The sequence below is a fragment of the Odocoileus virginianus genome, chromosome 27, assembly GCF_023699985.2.
Source record: "Odocoileus virginianus isolate 20LAN1187 ecotype Illinois chromosome 27, Ovbor_1.2, whole genome shotgun sequence".
Taxonomy (NCBI): domain Eukaryota; kingdom Metazoa; phylum Chordata; class Mammalia; order Artiodactyla; family Cervidae; genus Odocoileus; species Odocoileus virginianus.
The window spans coordinates 16,268,116-16,283,227 of record NC_069700.1 but is presented as its reverse complement, the minus strand read 5'-3'; the positions used below and the strand labels follow the sequence as shown (position 1 = coordinate 16,283,227).

At 45.3% G+C, this 15,112-nt stretch overlaps 1 protein-coding gene across 4 annotated transcripts in view; it reads left to right on the top strand.

Annotated features, from left to right (window-relative positions):
- Positions 1–14,524, top strand: part of KIAA0319 (KIAA0319 ortholog) — a 70,198-nt gene extending 55,674 nt beyond the window's left edge. For 3 of the 4 annotated variants that reach the window (XM_070456220.1, XM_070456221.1, XM_070456223.1), the window contains 7 exons: positions 771–909; positions 1,613–1,772; positions 3,788–3,930; positions 6,643–6,765; positions 8,003–8,093; positions 11,051–11,142; positions 11,429–14,524. In XM_070456220.1, the coding sequence (XP_070312321.1) occupies positions 771–909; positions 1,613–1,772; positions 3,788–3,930; positions 6,643–6,765; positions 8,003–8,093; positions 11,051–11,142; positions 11,429–11,607 (927 nt within the window). In that variant the 3' untranslated portion in view covers positions 11,608–14,524. The remainder of the gene's footprint in view (positions 1–770; positions 910–1,612; positions 1,773–3,787; positions 3,931–6,642; positions 6,766–8,002; positions 8,094–11,050; positions 11,143–11,428) is intronic. The other variant, XM_070456222.1, reaches the window with a different exon arrangement.
- The last annotated feature ends 588 nt before the right edge of the window (positions 14,525–15,112 follow it).

Here is a 15,112-nt window from a genome sequence, read left to right as displayed (position 1 = left end):
GACTTGAAAGATGAAAATTTACTCTTGGAGGTGTACCGAGGGAGTGGTCTCAGGGAAAGAACTGAAAGCGCTTTCATTCCAGAGTAACTCTGTTACGGTAACACTTGTTACCTTTGGTTACCACCCTCTTCTGTTAGCAAGTTCAGGGCAGGGGTCTAGGAGATTCTTCTCAAACGCTTTCAGCAGAGATGTCTCTACTGAGGCTCCTGGGTTACTAGAGAAGGTGAACATGACACGCCACGAGGAATCCTAAGCACTGTGAAACTGTCTTTGAAAATAAGACCCAGAAAACTCTTCAGAGAGAGTGCTTCACCCTCCAGGTCTTTGCCCTAATTTCAGGGGTTTCTGCCTCTGCTGGGTGGAATTTGGTCATTCCTAGAGCCCTTGGGAAGCTCCTGTAACAGAGTCCTGTCTGAGTCTTGTGTCTCCTGGTGCTTTAAAAGTGGAAGAGGGACCTCCCTGGTGGTCCAGTGGTGAAGAGTCTCTTCTTCCAACGCAGGGGACATGAGTTCAATCCCTAGCTGGGGAACTAAGATCTAACATGCTGTGAGGTGTGACCAAAATATAAAAATTTAAAAAAAACAAATAAGAATAGCAGTGGAAGAGGCACCAAGGATTACCCAGACCTTCGCTAACCTCTCCTCCCCACTTCCTCTTCAGCCTGTCCCTTAGAATCATGCATGTGTGACAAAGACGGGCCACTGAGGTTTGGGGTCCGCAGAGGCCCGGGTTGGGAGCCAAGTACGGACTGTGAACGTGTTATTTCTCAGGATGTCATCGACGGCTCTGACCACAGCCCGGCCCTGCAGCTCACCAACCTGGTGGAGGGCATCTACACTTTCCGCCTGCAAGTTGCTGATGGTCAGGGGGCCTCAGACACGGACACCGCCACAGTGGAAGTGCGGCCAGGTACGTGCTGGGCTTCTGGGCCTGCGTTTGTGGGGCTGGCCTGTGAGTGGGGACTGGGGGGAGATCTGCCTTTGGGGCTCTTTGCAGGTGGCAGTGGAACCCCATGTGGGAAGCCAGGCTCACCTTGTGGTTTTCTCTACACGTGGCCATCTGTCCCCCAAACAGATCCAGCCTCGGAACTCTTAGGGAGAACTGCGCCTGACAGCAAGACTCCTTTGTCACTTTGGTTTTCCTACTGGAAGACAAAGAGGTCTTTCAAAGACAAGAGGCCTTGTGAGGTGGCCACGAGGTCTTCACTCCTGGGACCACCAGGAGGGCAGCTCCAGTGAGGTGGCCACACCAAGCTCCGGCATGAACTGGGCCGGGCCCACAGCCCTCAGGGACCGAGTTCTTCTTTTGGGTCAGGGGAGGTGTGTGAGGTCTCGGAATATTAAGTGAGCCCCAAGGCTGACTAAGCACACCTGCCTATCATCTGGAGGAAGATTAATAAGACAGCGAGCTGGTATAAAACAAGGAAAAAGTCCTCACAGACGGTGGCCCCTGTGGCTTTTGAGAGAACTGACCTGAGCGGCAGAACCCAAGTGCAGAGCCTGACACAGGGGTTGCGTCAAGCTCTGAGACTCTTGTGCAGGCCTCACTCCTCCTGTTATCAAGCCTGAGGTTTTCAAGTGGAAAGAAAGCCTGTGTCTCTTCGTTTCCTCAGACCCGAAGAAGGGTGGCCTGGTGGAGCTGATCCTGCAGGTCGGCGCGGGGCAGCTGTCGGAGCAGCACAAGGGCGCCCTCGTGAGGCGGCTGGCAGCGCTGCTGAACGTGCTGGACTCAGACGTCAGGGTTCAGAAGATTCAGGCCCACTCGGACCTCAGGTATGACCGCTCAGTCCGGCCTGATGGTGTTCGTCTCCTCTCTTGTTCTGTGTCTTTGCACACACATTTATCCTATTCGTATCCTTTATTTTTTTTTCCTCAACGGGCAGCAGCAAGGGCATGATTATAGAGGTCCTTCCCACGAGGCTCAGTAAATGTTTGCTGATGGAGAATGTTCTGACTGAAGGAGTTAGGGACCATCAGAGGGAGCTGGGTTTTGGTTCTGGTATCAACAGAGGGCATGTAAATAGTCTGGGGCATGCACGGGGCGTGTCTCATAGCCAGACTCCATTCCTGCCTCATGTTCATGGGGCTGAGACTTCTCTCACTCTGAGAGGATCTTGGATTACCACTTCCCTCATAGCTCAGTTGGTAAATCATCTGCCTGCAGTTCAGGAGACCTGGGTTCGACTCCTGGGTTGGGAAGATCCCCTGGAGAAAGAAATGGCAACCCACTCCAGTATTCTTGCCTGGAGAATCCCATGGACAGAGGAGCCTGGCAGGCTGCAGTCCATGGGATCGCAAGAGTCGGACATGACTTAGCGACTAAACCACCAAACACCTTCTGAGGGTCTGTAAGGTTCAACCTCTGCATTGATTTCTTATGGGATTTATAATTGAATTTCTAAAAAACCCTTATACACCCAGTTTGTGGTATGATTTTTATGGCAACATTTGGAGAGTAATATAGATTTGAATAGAAATTTCTCCAAAGATGATATACAAGTGGCTAATGAACACATGAAAAGATGTTCAACATCATTAATTAGTAAGGAAATGCAAATCAGAATCACGTGGAGATACTACTTCCTACCCACCAGGATGGCTTTAATCCAGAAGAGGCTGTAACAAATGTTGGCAGGTATATGGAGAAATTGGAACACCCATATATTGCCAGTGGGAATGTGAAATGATGCATCCACTGAGGGAAACACTTTCACAGTTTTTCAAAATCCTAAACATAGAATTACCATACGACCCAGTAATTCCACTCCTAGATATATATGCACAAGAAATAATACACATATGTCCATACAAAATCCAGGACGTGGACATTCACAGTGGTGTTATTCATATGGCCCAAAAGTAGATACAGTCCAAATGTCATCGACTGATGAGTGAATAAATGATATGTATTCATACAAGGGAATAATAGTTGGCGTTTTGAAGGAGGGGGATATACATGCTACAACTTGGATGAACTGTGAACACATTATACAAAGTGAAAGAAGCCAGGCACAAAATGCCTCATACATATTCCATGTATATCAAAAGTTCAGAATCAAATCTATGGAGACTGAAAGTAGATTAGTAGTTGGCAGGAGCCGGAGTCCTGGGTATGCTTGCTGATGGGTGTGGAGTTTCTGTGATGGTGGAAATGTTCTGGAGATAGATGATGATGGTTGCACAACTTTGTGAATGTGCTAAAGGCCACTGGGACACACACTTACTTTAGAACGGTGACTTTTATTGCAAGTATATCACATCTCAGCGAAAAGGTAAAAGTGAAGATGCATCTGAAGGTTCTCATGTTGTGTGTGATTGTGTCTGTTTGTACACGTTGCTTTGGGGCCCTCCAGGTGCCTGCCAAAGCAGCAGATGTAAGAGATGAAGGTTCAATCCCTGGGTCAGGAAGATCCCCTGGAAGAGGGCATGGCAACCCACTCCAGTCTTCTTGCCAGGAGAATCCCCATGGACAGAGGAGCCTGGCAGGCTACAGTTCATGGGGTCGTAGAGTCAGACATGACTGAGCGACTTAGCATGCATGCACTCACACATTGCTCCATTTATCTGAAGATCTGCCCCTCATCAGTTGAATTCTGGGACCAAAGAGCCTTTATTTGTGAATAGAAGCTGATCAACTCCTTGGCCCCCAGGACACACCCATGTCCTTGCCAGGCCGCGGAGCTGTGGCCGCCTGCCTTCTCAGCCCTGCAGGTCCGAGGGATGGAGTGGATATGTCATGCCGGTCACTGGCTAACCATGTGGCTGGCCCCTCTCTGTCTTCTCTGCAGCACCGTGATTGTGTTTTATGTACAGACTGGGCCACCTTTCAAGGTCCTCAAAGCTGCCGAAGTGGCCCGAAATCTACACAGGCGGCTCTCAAAGGAAAAGGCTGATTTCTTGCTTTTCAAAGTCTTGAGGATTGACACAGCAGGTATGCCCCCTATCAGAAATATCTTTGTTTTTAGAGGTCAAGTAATGTAAGTATATAATTGTTGTATATTCAGAATTGGATCCCGCTGGACTAGACATAAGGCTTCCCAGGTGGCTCAGTGGTAAAGAATCTGCCTGGAATCCAGGAGACCCGTGTTCAATCCCTGGGTCGAGAAGGCCCCCCTGGAGAAGGGAATGGCTACCCACTCTAGTATTCTTGCCTGGAGAATCCCATGGGCAGAGGAGCCTGATGGGCTACAGTCCATGGGGTCCCAGAGTTGGACACGACTGAGTGACTAACCCTAAACACTAGGCAGTAGACATGCCATCCAATTAAATGCAATGGTAATATTACAGAAATATAAGTAACTACCCAGATTAAAGGAAAAGATTTCTTGGAGGAGGTGAAATATGATTTGGTTCCAATAGGGCAGGACTATAGCCAGGTCTCATAGTCTTTTTTGAATTAAGTGGAAATAAAGTTCAGTATTTAATTATCTTTCTAATTTCTCCATGTCAACTCCTATGGGAATATTTTAAAAGAACCAGATTTGCTAATCAGGGCTACATTTTGCTGGCACAGAAAGAAGACATGGGGACAGCTTTAGCATCCAGGGAATTGTTTTGCATTTATTTCTCCAGTCGGTTTCCTGCAACACACATTTGCCAAATATGCTTTGTCTTTGAGGGAACCTGGAGAGAAACAAGTCATGGTTCATTTTTAAAACTATACTCTCACACACTGGTCATTGTCAGAATTTCAGACTTAAACAGTCTGAATGTTGTTAAACAGTCTTAAACAGAATGTTGTTAAAGACAGATAAGTATTAATGGCTGGAAAATTGATTGACGTGGGACATTGTGGCTTAGGTTGTGAATAGATGTTATATAGGTTATTGGGAATTTTGTTATTCTTTAGTCACTAAGTCATGTCCGACTCTTTGCGACCCCATGGACTGTAGCCCACCAGGCTCTTGTCCATGGGATTTCCCAGGCTAGGATATTGGAGTAGGCTGCCATTTCTTTCTCCAGTGGATCTTCCTGACCCAGCGATTGAACCAGTGTCTCCTGCATTGCAGGTGGATTCTTCACTGCTGAGTCACCAGAACAGTGAAAGTGTTGATCACACAGTCATGTCTGACTTTTGGGGATCCCGTGGACTATAGCCCACCAAGCTCCTCCGTCCATGGGGTTCTCCAAGTGAGAATACTAGGATGGGTAGTCATTCCCTGCTCCAGGGGATCTTCCCAACCCAGAGATCAAACCCAGGTCTCCTGCATTGCAGGTGGATCCTTTACCATCTGAGTCACCAGGGAAGCCCATTGGAAATTTAAGATAGCTTATAGTGCCTTCCAGTGGGACCTCTTTTCTTAACCGCTTGCTTGCTGCCTCTTCCTGGTACCAAATCCATTCACATGTGTAGATGGAAATGTAGTCTTTAGCCCAGGTTTCTGTCCCCACCTTCCAAGGGACATTGAATACCTTATTATGTTAAAAGGATCATTTCAGTAGACACTGAGGACCATGATAATATTTGGATAGTAAAATTTAATTTGTCTCAGACGTGTATCTAATCACAGTTGACTTTCTTTATAATGTGGAGTAAATTAATTTTTTTTTTCATTTATTTTTATTAGTTGGAGGCTAATTACTTTACAATATTGTAGTGGTTTTTGCCATACATTGACATGAGTCAGCCATGGAAGAATTTTTTTCTTGCTACAAAAGTAATCTTTGTTTATCGTAGGAAATTTGGAATACACAAGAAGACAAAAAACTAGTATAATCCTAGAATAATCCTCTAGATTCTAGAGCCTAGAATTCCCACCATTTGAAGATAACTTTTGTTAATAATTTGATGTTTTTCCTTCTAGTTCCCCCATCTCTAGACACATGTAATGCAATCAGGATAATTTGATACGTATTTTTAAATCTGCTTTTTTAACTTCAAACCATATTATGATCATTTTCTCAAATCTTTTAGAATTTATCCGTCAGTAGGATATTTGTGGTCACAGAATACTCCATCCTGGATGTGTTTCATAATTTATTTATACAACGAAGTCTCTACTCACAGACTGTCAGGTTGATTTTTAAATAATGGTAGGTTGTTTCAAGCCTTCAAGTTTGCAGTCATTTGTTACAGCAGCAATTGGTAACTGATGCAGAGAGAGTATTCTGGTGGCTCAGACAGTGAAGAATTTGCCGGCAATACAGGAGACCTGAGTTTGATCCCCGGGTCAGGAAGATTTCCTGGAGAAGGAAATGGCAACCCATTCTAGTATTCTTGCCTGGAGAACCCCATGGACAGAGGAGCCTGGTGGGCTACACTCCATGGGGTCACAAAGAGTAAGACACGACTGAGCGACTGAGCGCACATATACACAATGTAGATAAATCTTTGTGCACATCCCCAGTCATTTTCACTGGATAAATCTTTAGCATTTATCATTCTTGGGCCAGAGGGTGCTGCATTTCCGCTATGTGTTTAAGCCTTTTGTTTCACAGTGCACATGTTGACATGTTTCTGCCATTGACTTCCTGATGAGATTGTCAATGTGAGAGACCATCCCTGGACCGCCGTCCATACAGTAAGAGGCACTTGACTCAACAAGGCACCTCTCTTCAGGGTCTATGGAAGAAAAAGACACAGCTGAAACCAGGGAGCCTCCTTTGCCCCGTGATGACCTCTGCCTCACTCGCCTTCTTGCAGGGTGCCTTCTGAAGTGTTCTGGCCATGGTCACTGTGACCCCATCACAAAGCGTTGTATTTGCTCCCAGCTGTGGATGGAGAACCTGATCCAGCGTTATATCCGGGATGGGGAAAGCAACTGTGGTGAGTCCTGGCGTGGTGGGTGGGCTCCGGGTGAGGAAGCTTCAGACAAATCATTCTGAACTGTCAGAAAGACCTGCCTGACTGTACAGCTATAAATTCAACCCTTTTCTCATCCAAAGCCCATTGAACCAGCTCACGTGGTGATGGGTCAAGATATTCCCACAATTCACCTTGGGGGTGTGTTTAAGACTTTTCCTTAAAACTTCCTGCTGAGGAAATTCACCTCGGCAGAGCAGATGTCGCTAACTATTGCTGAGAAGGTCGCTTTGGGCTACATGGACCCCATGTCCAGACTGTACCTGCCTTGGCTTGAACTGGGTGTGACCTTCTGGTGAAGTGGCCCGTGGTGTCGACCTGGCTGGAATCAGATGAGCAAGAAAGTTGGACTACTCCCCAGGCTGTCTGCCCAAGCAGGCTCCAAACACTGGAGCCACCATCTTAGCCAGCATCTGCCTGAGCCACCGCCTCAGTCTCTTCTGAGGAGGAAACTGTGTTTAAATGCCAGTCTGTTTCTAAGAGTCATTTTGTCTTCTTGGGGATGCAGATGGACATAATTGGCAGAAAAATTAGGACGAGCTCCCTGCCAAATTATGTTCCTGTTTCTACTTCTTAAAAATTTGAAAATAACCAGCCCTTGAATCATTATTCCAAGTGGTGTTATAACTTTTAATGGAGTTAAACTTTGTGTCTTTGCTCCATTGGTTTCTCTCTTCCTGGGTTGTTGCAAAGCTTTTTACGCTGGATTTTTGTAAGGATGTGGAGGAAGTGAAGTAAAGATGAAATCGTTTCTGAATGACTGTCGGGCTCTATGATAAGTATCTTCATGTCATAGGCAGCCATACAAATGAGCACCTTATTTGCTTTATTGAAACCAGACCAGAACCAATATTGAGGTTCTGTGATTCTGGAATGAATGTTTTGATGTACCTTATTACTTGGGTGTTTCAGAAGCCTTCTTAATTGATGGGTTTATTTTTTTCAGTTTCTTCTGTTCTCAGATCAGCATGCAATATGTGCTCCATGAGGTCCCTGAACCAGTTGGATAAATGTAGGATGGTTTTAAGTTGTTCTTGATTTGTTAGTATTTTACCAGGCCCTGCATCCAGCCTGGTGAGGTGGTCACAACACCACAGATGGCCTTTACTTATAAGGATTCAGAAATATTCATTGAGAGTTATTGAAATAAAGCTGTTTTGCAGAGAGTATGTGACATGTCTCTGGTTTTGCTGTCTTTCAGAGTGGAGCGTGTTCTATGTGACAATACTGACTCTTGCTCTCATTGTGCTGACAGGGGGTTTAACGTGGCTTTGCATATGCTGCTGTAAGAGGTACCTGGCATGCTTATTTATTTCTTTGAAAATAAAGATGCAACATTCAGGGTGATAGGATAGGGTTAAGGGATGTTGCTCGGGTTTGTGAAACTGCTCAACTTTTGACAATCTCTCTTTTTATGAAGAGAGACTCGACTTTAAAACCACATGATAATACATTCTCCCCCACAGGGCTTATGTGCCTACTAGTTAAATGGAATAATACCAGAGGCAACTTTTTTTTCATTACAGCTGTCATATTTTCTAGAAGATTCAATGCTTCTGTATCAAATCTAATCTTTTCTACCAGTCTCACATCACATTCCCTAGAACACTACCTCAGTGGCCTAATCCACTCTCAGTAGAGAAAGGAGTCTAGAATATACTGATCCAAATGGTAGGTTTTCATTAGTTTACATTTGAGAAGCAACAAATCTAACTGAATTCTTTTTCCTAAATGCAGAACTTTAAGTGAAGTGGCCCCATCACCAGAGAAGTTTTGCTTTAGGTTTTTCCTTCTTTTTTTTCCCCCATGAACCTGATCGCTGAGGAACCCCAGACTTAACTAATGGTCCAAACCTTCCAGAACCCCATGCGCAACCCTCTGTGAGGACATTCATAAGAATAATGATTACTCAAGTCCTTAGAAGGCAGCATTGGGTCCACTTTCCTACATGGAACTCTATGAATGCTCTCCGAAGATTTGATAAACAAAACATAATTCAGTTCAATTTAGTTGCTCAGTCATGTCCAACTCTTTGCAACCCCATGAACTGCAGCACGCCAGGCCTCCCTGTCTGTCACCAACTCTCGGAGTTCACCCAAACCCATGTCCATTGAGTTGGTGATGCCATCCAACCATCTCATCCTCTGTCATCCCCTTCTCCTGACCTCAATATTTCCCAGCATCAGGGTCTTTTCTAATCAATGAGCTCTTTGTATCAGGTGGCCAAAGTATTGGACTTTCAGCTTTAGCATCAGTCCTTCCAATGAACAGCCAGGAATGACCTCCTTTAGGATGGACTGGTTGGATCTCCTTGCAGTCCAAGGGACTTTCAAGAGTCTTCTCCAACACCACGGTTCAAAAGCATCAATTCTTTGGCGCTCAGCTTTCTTTATAGTCCAACTCTCACATCCATACATGACCCCTGGAAAAACCAATGGTATACCATAATAATAGCTATTTTTCAGAGATCACTTATCAATTTTTGTAGTTTTATTTGTGATTACTTTTCCAAAGGTAGGACCAGTGAACGAGTGCATAGGCAGAGGTAATTAGCAGCCTCTATCCATTACATTTTCCCAGAACCATCTGGGATGAAGATCACCCTGCTGTGCTTAGCTTTCAAAATTCTGCAGCTTTGTGACATTTGTATCAAGTAGAAGATGATGACAAGAGTGACTGAGCATTTATTAAGTACTTGCCATTATAATGAATGCTTCTAAGTGCTTTCTGTGTGTTATCTTATTGAGTTTTCCCATCAATAATGTGAGAAAGGAACTGTTCTTATTCCCATTTTACAGGTGGGAACATGCAGTCCAAGAGATGAGAAAAAATGGCCTCACAGTCACCCAGCTAGTAAACCCAGAGTTGGAAGCCCATGCTCTTAATCACCAAGTTCTCAGAATATTGCCTTTGTTTGTTCTTTACAAATCTTACCATCGTGTCTATGTGTATTTTCAGATTATCCTCTGAAGCATAGGGTGAGGTCCATAGGATCAGCCTGGTTGTCTTGATGTGTTGTGAAAAAATGAAAGACTGAGTTATTGCTTCTTCCTTTGGGAGAATTTATTATAACTTCTGTTGATTTTTTTTCTGATTGCTAATTATGTCATCTTGTCATTCTTGCATCTTTGGACATCCCAGGGTAGTATAGGTTCAGGGGGAAACTTGTTCATCCAGGTTTTTCTGAGGAAGGAATTCCTCATGGAGAAAAGCTTGCTGGGCCAACACACAGTTGCTGGAAGGTCCTTGCATCTCAGCCTGAGGCTTAGGTGAGAACCTGGAGTTAGGTGATAGCAGCAGTGCTATTCTGACATGTGTTTCTTCAGGATGATGGCGTAGGTAAGAAAGAGACTCACAGACTTAGAGAATGAACTCATGTTTGGGGGAAGGATGAGGGGGAAGAGATCGTTAGGGACTTTGGGATGGACATGTACATACTGCTGTATTTAAAATGGATAACCAGCAATGTCCTACTGGACAGCACTTGGAACTCAGCTCCGTGTTATATGGCAGCCTGGATAGGAGGGGAGTTTAGGAGAGAATGCATGCATGTGTATGTATGGCTGAGTCCTTCGCTATTCACCTGAAACTGTCAGAAAATTGTTAATTGACTGGGTCAGTGTAAAGAATCCACCTACTAATGCAGAAGATGCAGATGCAGGCTCAATCCCTGGGTCAGAAATATCCCCTGGGGAAGAAACTGGCAACCCACTCCAATATTCTTGCCTGGAGAAATCCATGGACAGAGAAGCCTGGCCAGCCACAGTCCATGGGGTCACAAAAGAGTCGGACACGACTTTGCGACTAAGTAACAACAGTATCAAATAAGAAGTTAAAAAAAAAGAAAGGCACATGATGCATCTCAGGCTCACCAAACACAGATTGGGCTGTGACACACATCATTAATGAAGAAGATTGTTTGTGTGTTAGACACTCAGTCATGTCCTCTGGGCTCCTCCGTCCATGGGATTCTCCAGGCAAGAATACTGGAGTGGGTTACCATTCTCTTGTCCAGGGGATCTCTCCAACGCAGGGCTCAAACCTGGGTCTCCCACATTGCAGACAGATTCTTTGCCATCTGAGCCCCCAGGGAAGCCCCACATATCATTAATAAAAGATGCCAACGAATAAAATGTAGTAGCATTCTAAAAGCAAAGCAGTTCCTTTAGTGTCCTCCACGGGTTTTAAATCCTGGATGCCACCTACCTCCTTGAGACTCTGAGTGGACCTTTCTCTTTGTCCTTTTCAGACGAAAAAGGACTAAAATCAGGAAGAAAACGAAGTACACTATCTTGGACAACATGGATGACCAGGAAAGAATGGAGCTGAGGCCCAGATATGGTAGGTCTCCGAGACAGTCTCCCAGAGCCTTGCCAGCGTTTAATCTCGGCATCTGAGAGTCACCCTGTGAGGATGCAGCTGATAAGTGACGAAGCTTGGCCTCCGGCTCAGGAGTGATTCCAGAGCCCCTGTTAACAGCCACCAGGAAACCCCAAGCGCCTGCTGCCTCCTAAGTGATGGCTTTGCAGGTGCAGAGCGCAGGGCTCGGTGCCCGGGTCCAGAATGATGGATGGCGGAGAGGGAGAGTGCCGCTCCCCTCCAGAGGCATCTGTCCGTTTCTCCCTAGGTATCAAGCACCGAAGCACAGAGCACAACTCCAGCCTGATGGTGTCCGAGTCCGAGTTTGACAGCGACCAGGATACAATCTTCAGCCGAGAGAGGATGGAGCGAGGGAATCCGAAGGTTTCCATGAACGGATCCATCAGAAACGGAGCTTCCTTCAGCTATTGCTCAAAGGACAGATAATGGAGCGGTTGGTTGTGAAACAGAAGGATGCCTACAGGAATCCTTTAATCCCGGAGAGTCGGTGGGAGTTACAGACAAAACTCAACTCTTGTTAGTATAGCGTGTTCCCGTCCTTTCACGCTGGGCTGGAGGTGTGTCCCTGTAATTTAAAAGACCTGTCTTCTTGGGGTCTTTGAGACACAAAACAGAACGAAAACAATGCTCTTTTCACTGAGATGCTTGTTAGTAGGAGTAAAGGTTGGGTAAGACGCTAAGGTATATGCTTAAAAGAGCTCTGTGTTTTTGTACCTAACACAGCATTATATTCCTATGTTAAGAAAAAGATGAATCTGTTTCTGTCTGCAGACCCCCGGGGAAGGTGAGTTCAGTACGGATGCAGAGAGGGCTGACTTCTCTTAGGAGCGGTAATTGCCTTTAAAGATGACTTTCCCAGCGTGGTTTCTGTCATAGGAGCCTTGGAGCCTGAGGTCTGTGTGTATTGAGCCGATTTATCTGTGGTGTGGGTTGTCCTCTGTCCAGCCAGTTTCCTGTGTTGAAGAGACACACGTACAGAGCTGAGGTCTCCTGTTTTTGCTGCTTCGAGATGGCCAACCACCATTTCTGTGCTGTTTCTAGCAAGTAGCTCTAGGAAGTTTGAGAGCTCAATGAGAAATGTATTCTGAGAACCAGAGGCAACAGAGAGGGAGGTGGGGTTTGCTGACTTGTGGGTTGAAAATCGAAGATAACATTTTAACAGGTTTTACCTTTTCTTTCTCCGAGAAAACCAAACTATTGCTGAGGCCTCTCTCAGCTTCAGTTTATAGGAAACACGAGGAAAGTGATTAGTAATTCATTAGCTGTTTATCATGTGCAATAGGCCGTGCGTTTGGACCTCCACCAATAGGAATAAAGACTGAGCAACTTTGTAAAATACACAGTCAGGGATGTGGGCCCCGTGGATGCAGAGGTGGTAAGGGGGAGGGCTGAGTGTATTCCCAAACTCTGAATCGCCTCCGGTCTTAATGAGAATGGTATGCTTCTGATACTCGGCCCCTGTAGTTACTCTTCCTAATAACTTGACATAGATATCCACTTAATTTGTTTAAAATGATATTTATTCTGCCATTTTCTACTAAATAGCTTATTTTAAATATATGGAAAAAATTAAAGCATCTCTAACCACAAAGCCACATCCGAGAGCAATGAACTGCAGTGACCTATAGCCTGAGAACCCAGCTGGCTGCTGATGCTTTGCCGTCCGCTGTGGTCCTGAGACTGATGGCCTGGGTGATGCCCTTGGCGTTCTTTGTGAAGGGATCAGAATGAGGGACGGGCCTGTCGCAGACAGAACCAGGGCTGTGGCATCAAGCATGACCACATTTAAGCAATATTCTGTTGCCCAAGCTTTTGTCACAGGAGAGGGAAACCGGGACTGCTTTGCTATGAGTAAGTGGAGAAGCAAGGCCATTAAACCATCAGGTTTAAATCATCAGGACAGGACAATAGAGAAAACAGTTCCCATGGGCCACTGAAAAAAAGGAAGCTTTACAGTACTGTTCTCGCTGCTAATATCCATCCTCATGAGACCGTCTTATTTTTAATTATTCTGTTTTCTGGGAAATGGCAAAAGTAAAAAGCATACAGGTGTGATTTTATTTTTAAGCATTTCTTTATGTCTGCACTTTCTGTCTAGCCAGCCAGTTCAGTCCTATTGATGGTGTTAGAAGGAAAATGTGATGCTTTTTACATAAATATTTAGCTTCGTGAACTTAAAATCTGCCCTACCCAGTGGCCAGTTATATTATTTTCGTGCGCAATGGAAATTTCTGGCACAGAGGATGGCAGCCTAAATATGATGTCGGCAGAGCGCAGTGATGGAGAAGGAGTGATCATGTGTTAAGTGCTAGGTACATAATACATGTATTTTACATACTCTATTGATCCTTACAATCAAGCTGGAAAGGTAGCTATTATTCTCATATTGAGTATAATAAAGGCCCAGAGAGTTTAAGTAACTTGCTCAAGGTCATGGCCAGTCAGTGGTGGATATAGGAATCGAATACAGATTTTGTAAGCTTCAAGGTCCATGCCTTCCACCCTTCTCCCCTATACACAAAGGACTCCCATGCCCAGTTATTGGAGGGCAAATTCTGGTGGGTCTTTTGGACCACTTGGAAGTTTGGTTCCTAGGACCAAGAATTCCCTCTGTGAAGGGAGCAGAAGGTGAAGGGGAAGAAGACTTCATCTTTTCTGCGAGATCATACCCGAGGCTGCCTCTCTGGGTGGCTGAGCACTGCTTCTGCCCTTTCTGACCCTGTCTCCAGCCCAGCAGGTCTGATCCTTCTACCACCGATGGATCGTGAATCTATGGTGGGTCAAACATAAACACCACACCAGAGATCAGAAAGTGAGTCCTCTCTTGTTATCCCACTTCTCATGAGAGGAGCTGAGTGTGAGGAGGAATGCAGCCAGCATTCCTCACTTGTACACTTTGCATTAAGGAGCTTGGGAAGATGAAACTCTGCGGGAGCTTAGATGAGCAAAGCGGGGCCCAAGAATGTGGGAGAGGCCAGTGGTGGGGCTCACAAGATGACCAGACTATTAGTTGCTGGCTAAAAAAAAATCAGTGGTGGAGCATTCAAACCCACAGTATTAAGAGGTCAAGCATGTGTATGACTAAGGAACCTGCTGAAAAAGACGCAGTGAGTTAAGGAGTAATACCACGTGGCATGCCAACGCCACCTCCTTTATGGGCAGAGAGGAGGGGCAGTACTGTTCTTTTCTGTGTGTGACCAAACCATCATGAACTTTGGCTGAAGTCTTGGTTTTCTTTACTTTTTTTTTTTAATGTCTTTCCCCCATGTACTGACAAGGTATCATTTCTATTATAACACTATTAAATGTATGTGCTAATCTGAATAAAAGTGTCTGTATTCTCTGTAATGCCTCCACGTCGTTGGGTGCATTGGGGGGATATTCATTCTTTATACTTCTGTGTGGATGGATTTCCGGGAGAGGAGGCAGCAGACTGGCCCATGACCTGTTTTCGTGCAGCCAGTGAGTTAACAGTGGTTTTTACATTTTTAAATGGGTGAAAAAAATATTTCTGTGATGCTTGAAACTCACATGGAATTCAGATGTCAGTTCAGTTCAGCTCAGTCATTCAGTTGTGTCCGACTCTTTGCGACCCCATGAACTGCAGCACGCCAGGCCTCCCTGTCCATCACCAACTCCTGGAGTTTACTCAAACTCATGTCCATTGAGTCGGTGATGCCATCCAACCATCTCATCCTCCGTCGTCCCCGTCTCCTCCTGCCTTCAATCTTTCCCAGCATCCGAGTCTATTCGAATGAGTCAGTTCTTCGTGTCAGGTGGCCAAAGTATTGGAGTTTCAGCTTGAGCATCAGTCCTTCCAATGATGTCAGTGTCCCTAAATAAAGTCTTACTGGAACACAGGCACATTCTTGCATTCCTTTGTGCTACAACAGTAGAGGTGAGTAGTTTCAACAGAGACTGTGTCCTAAGA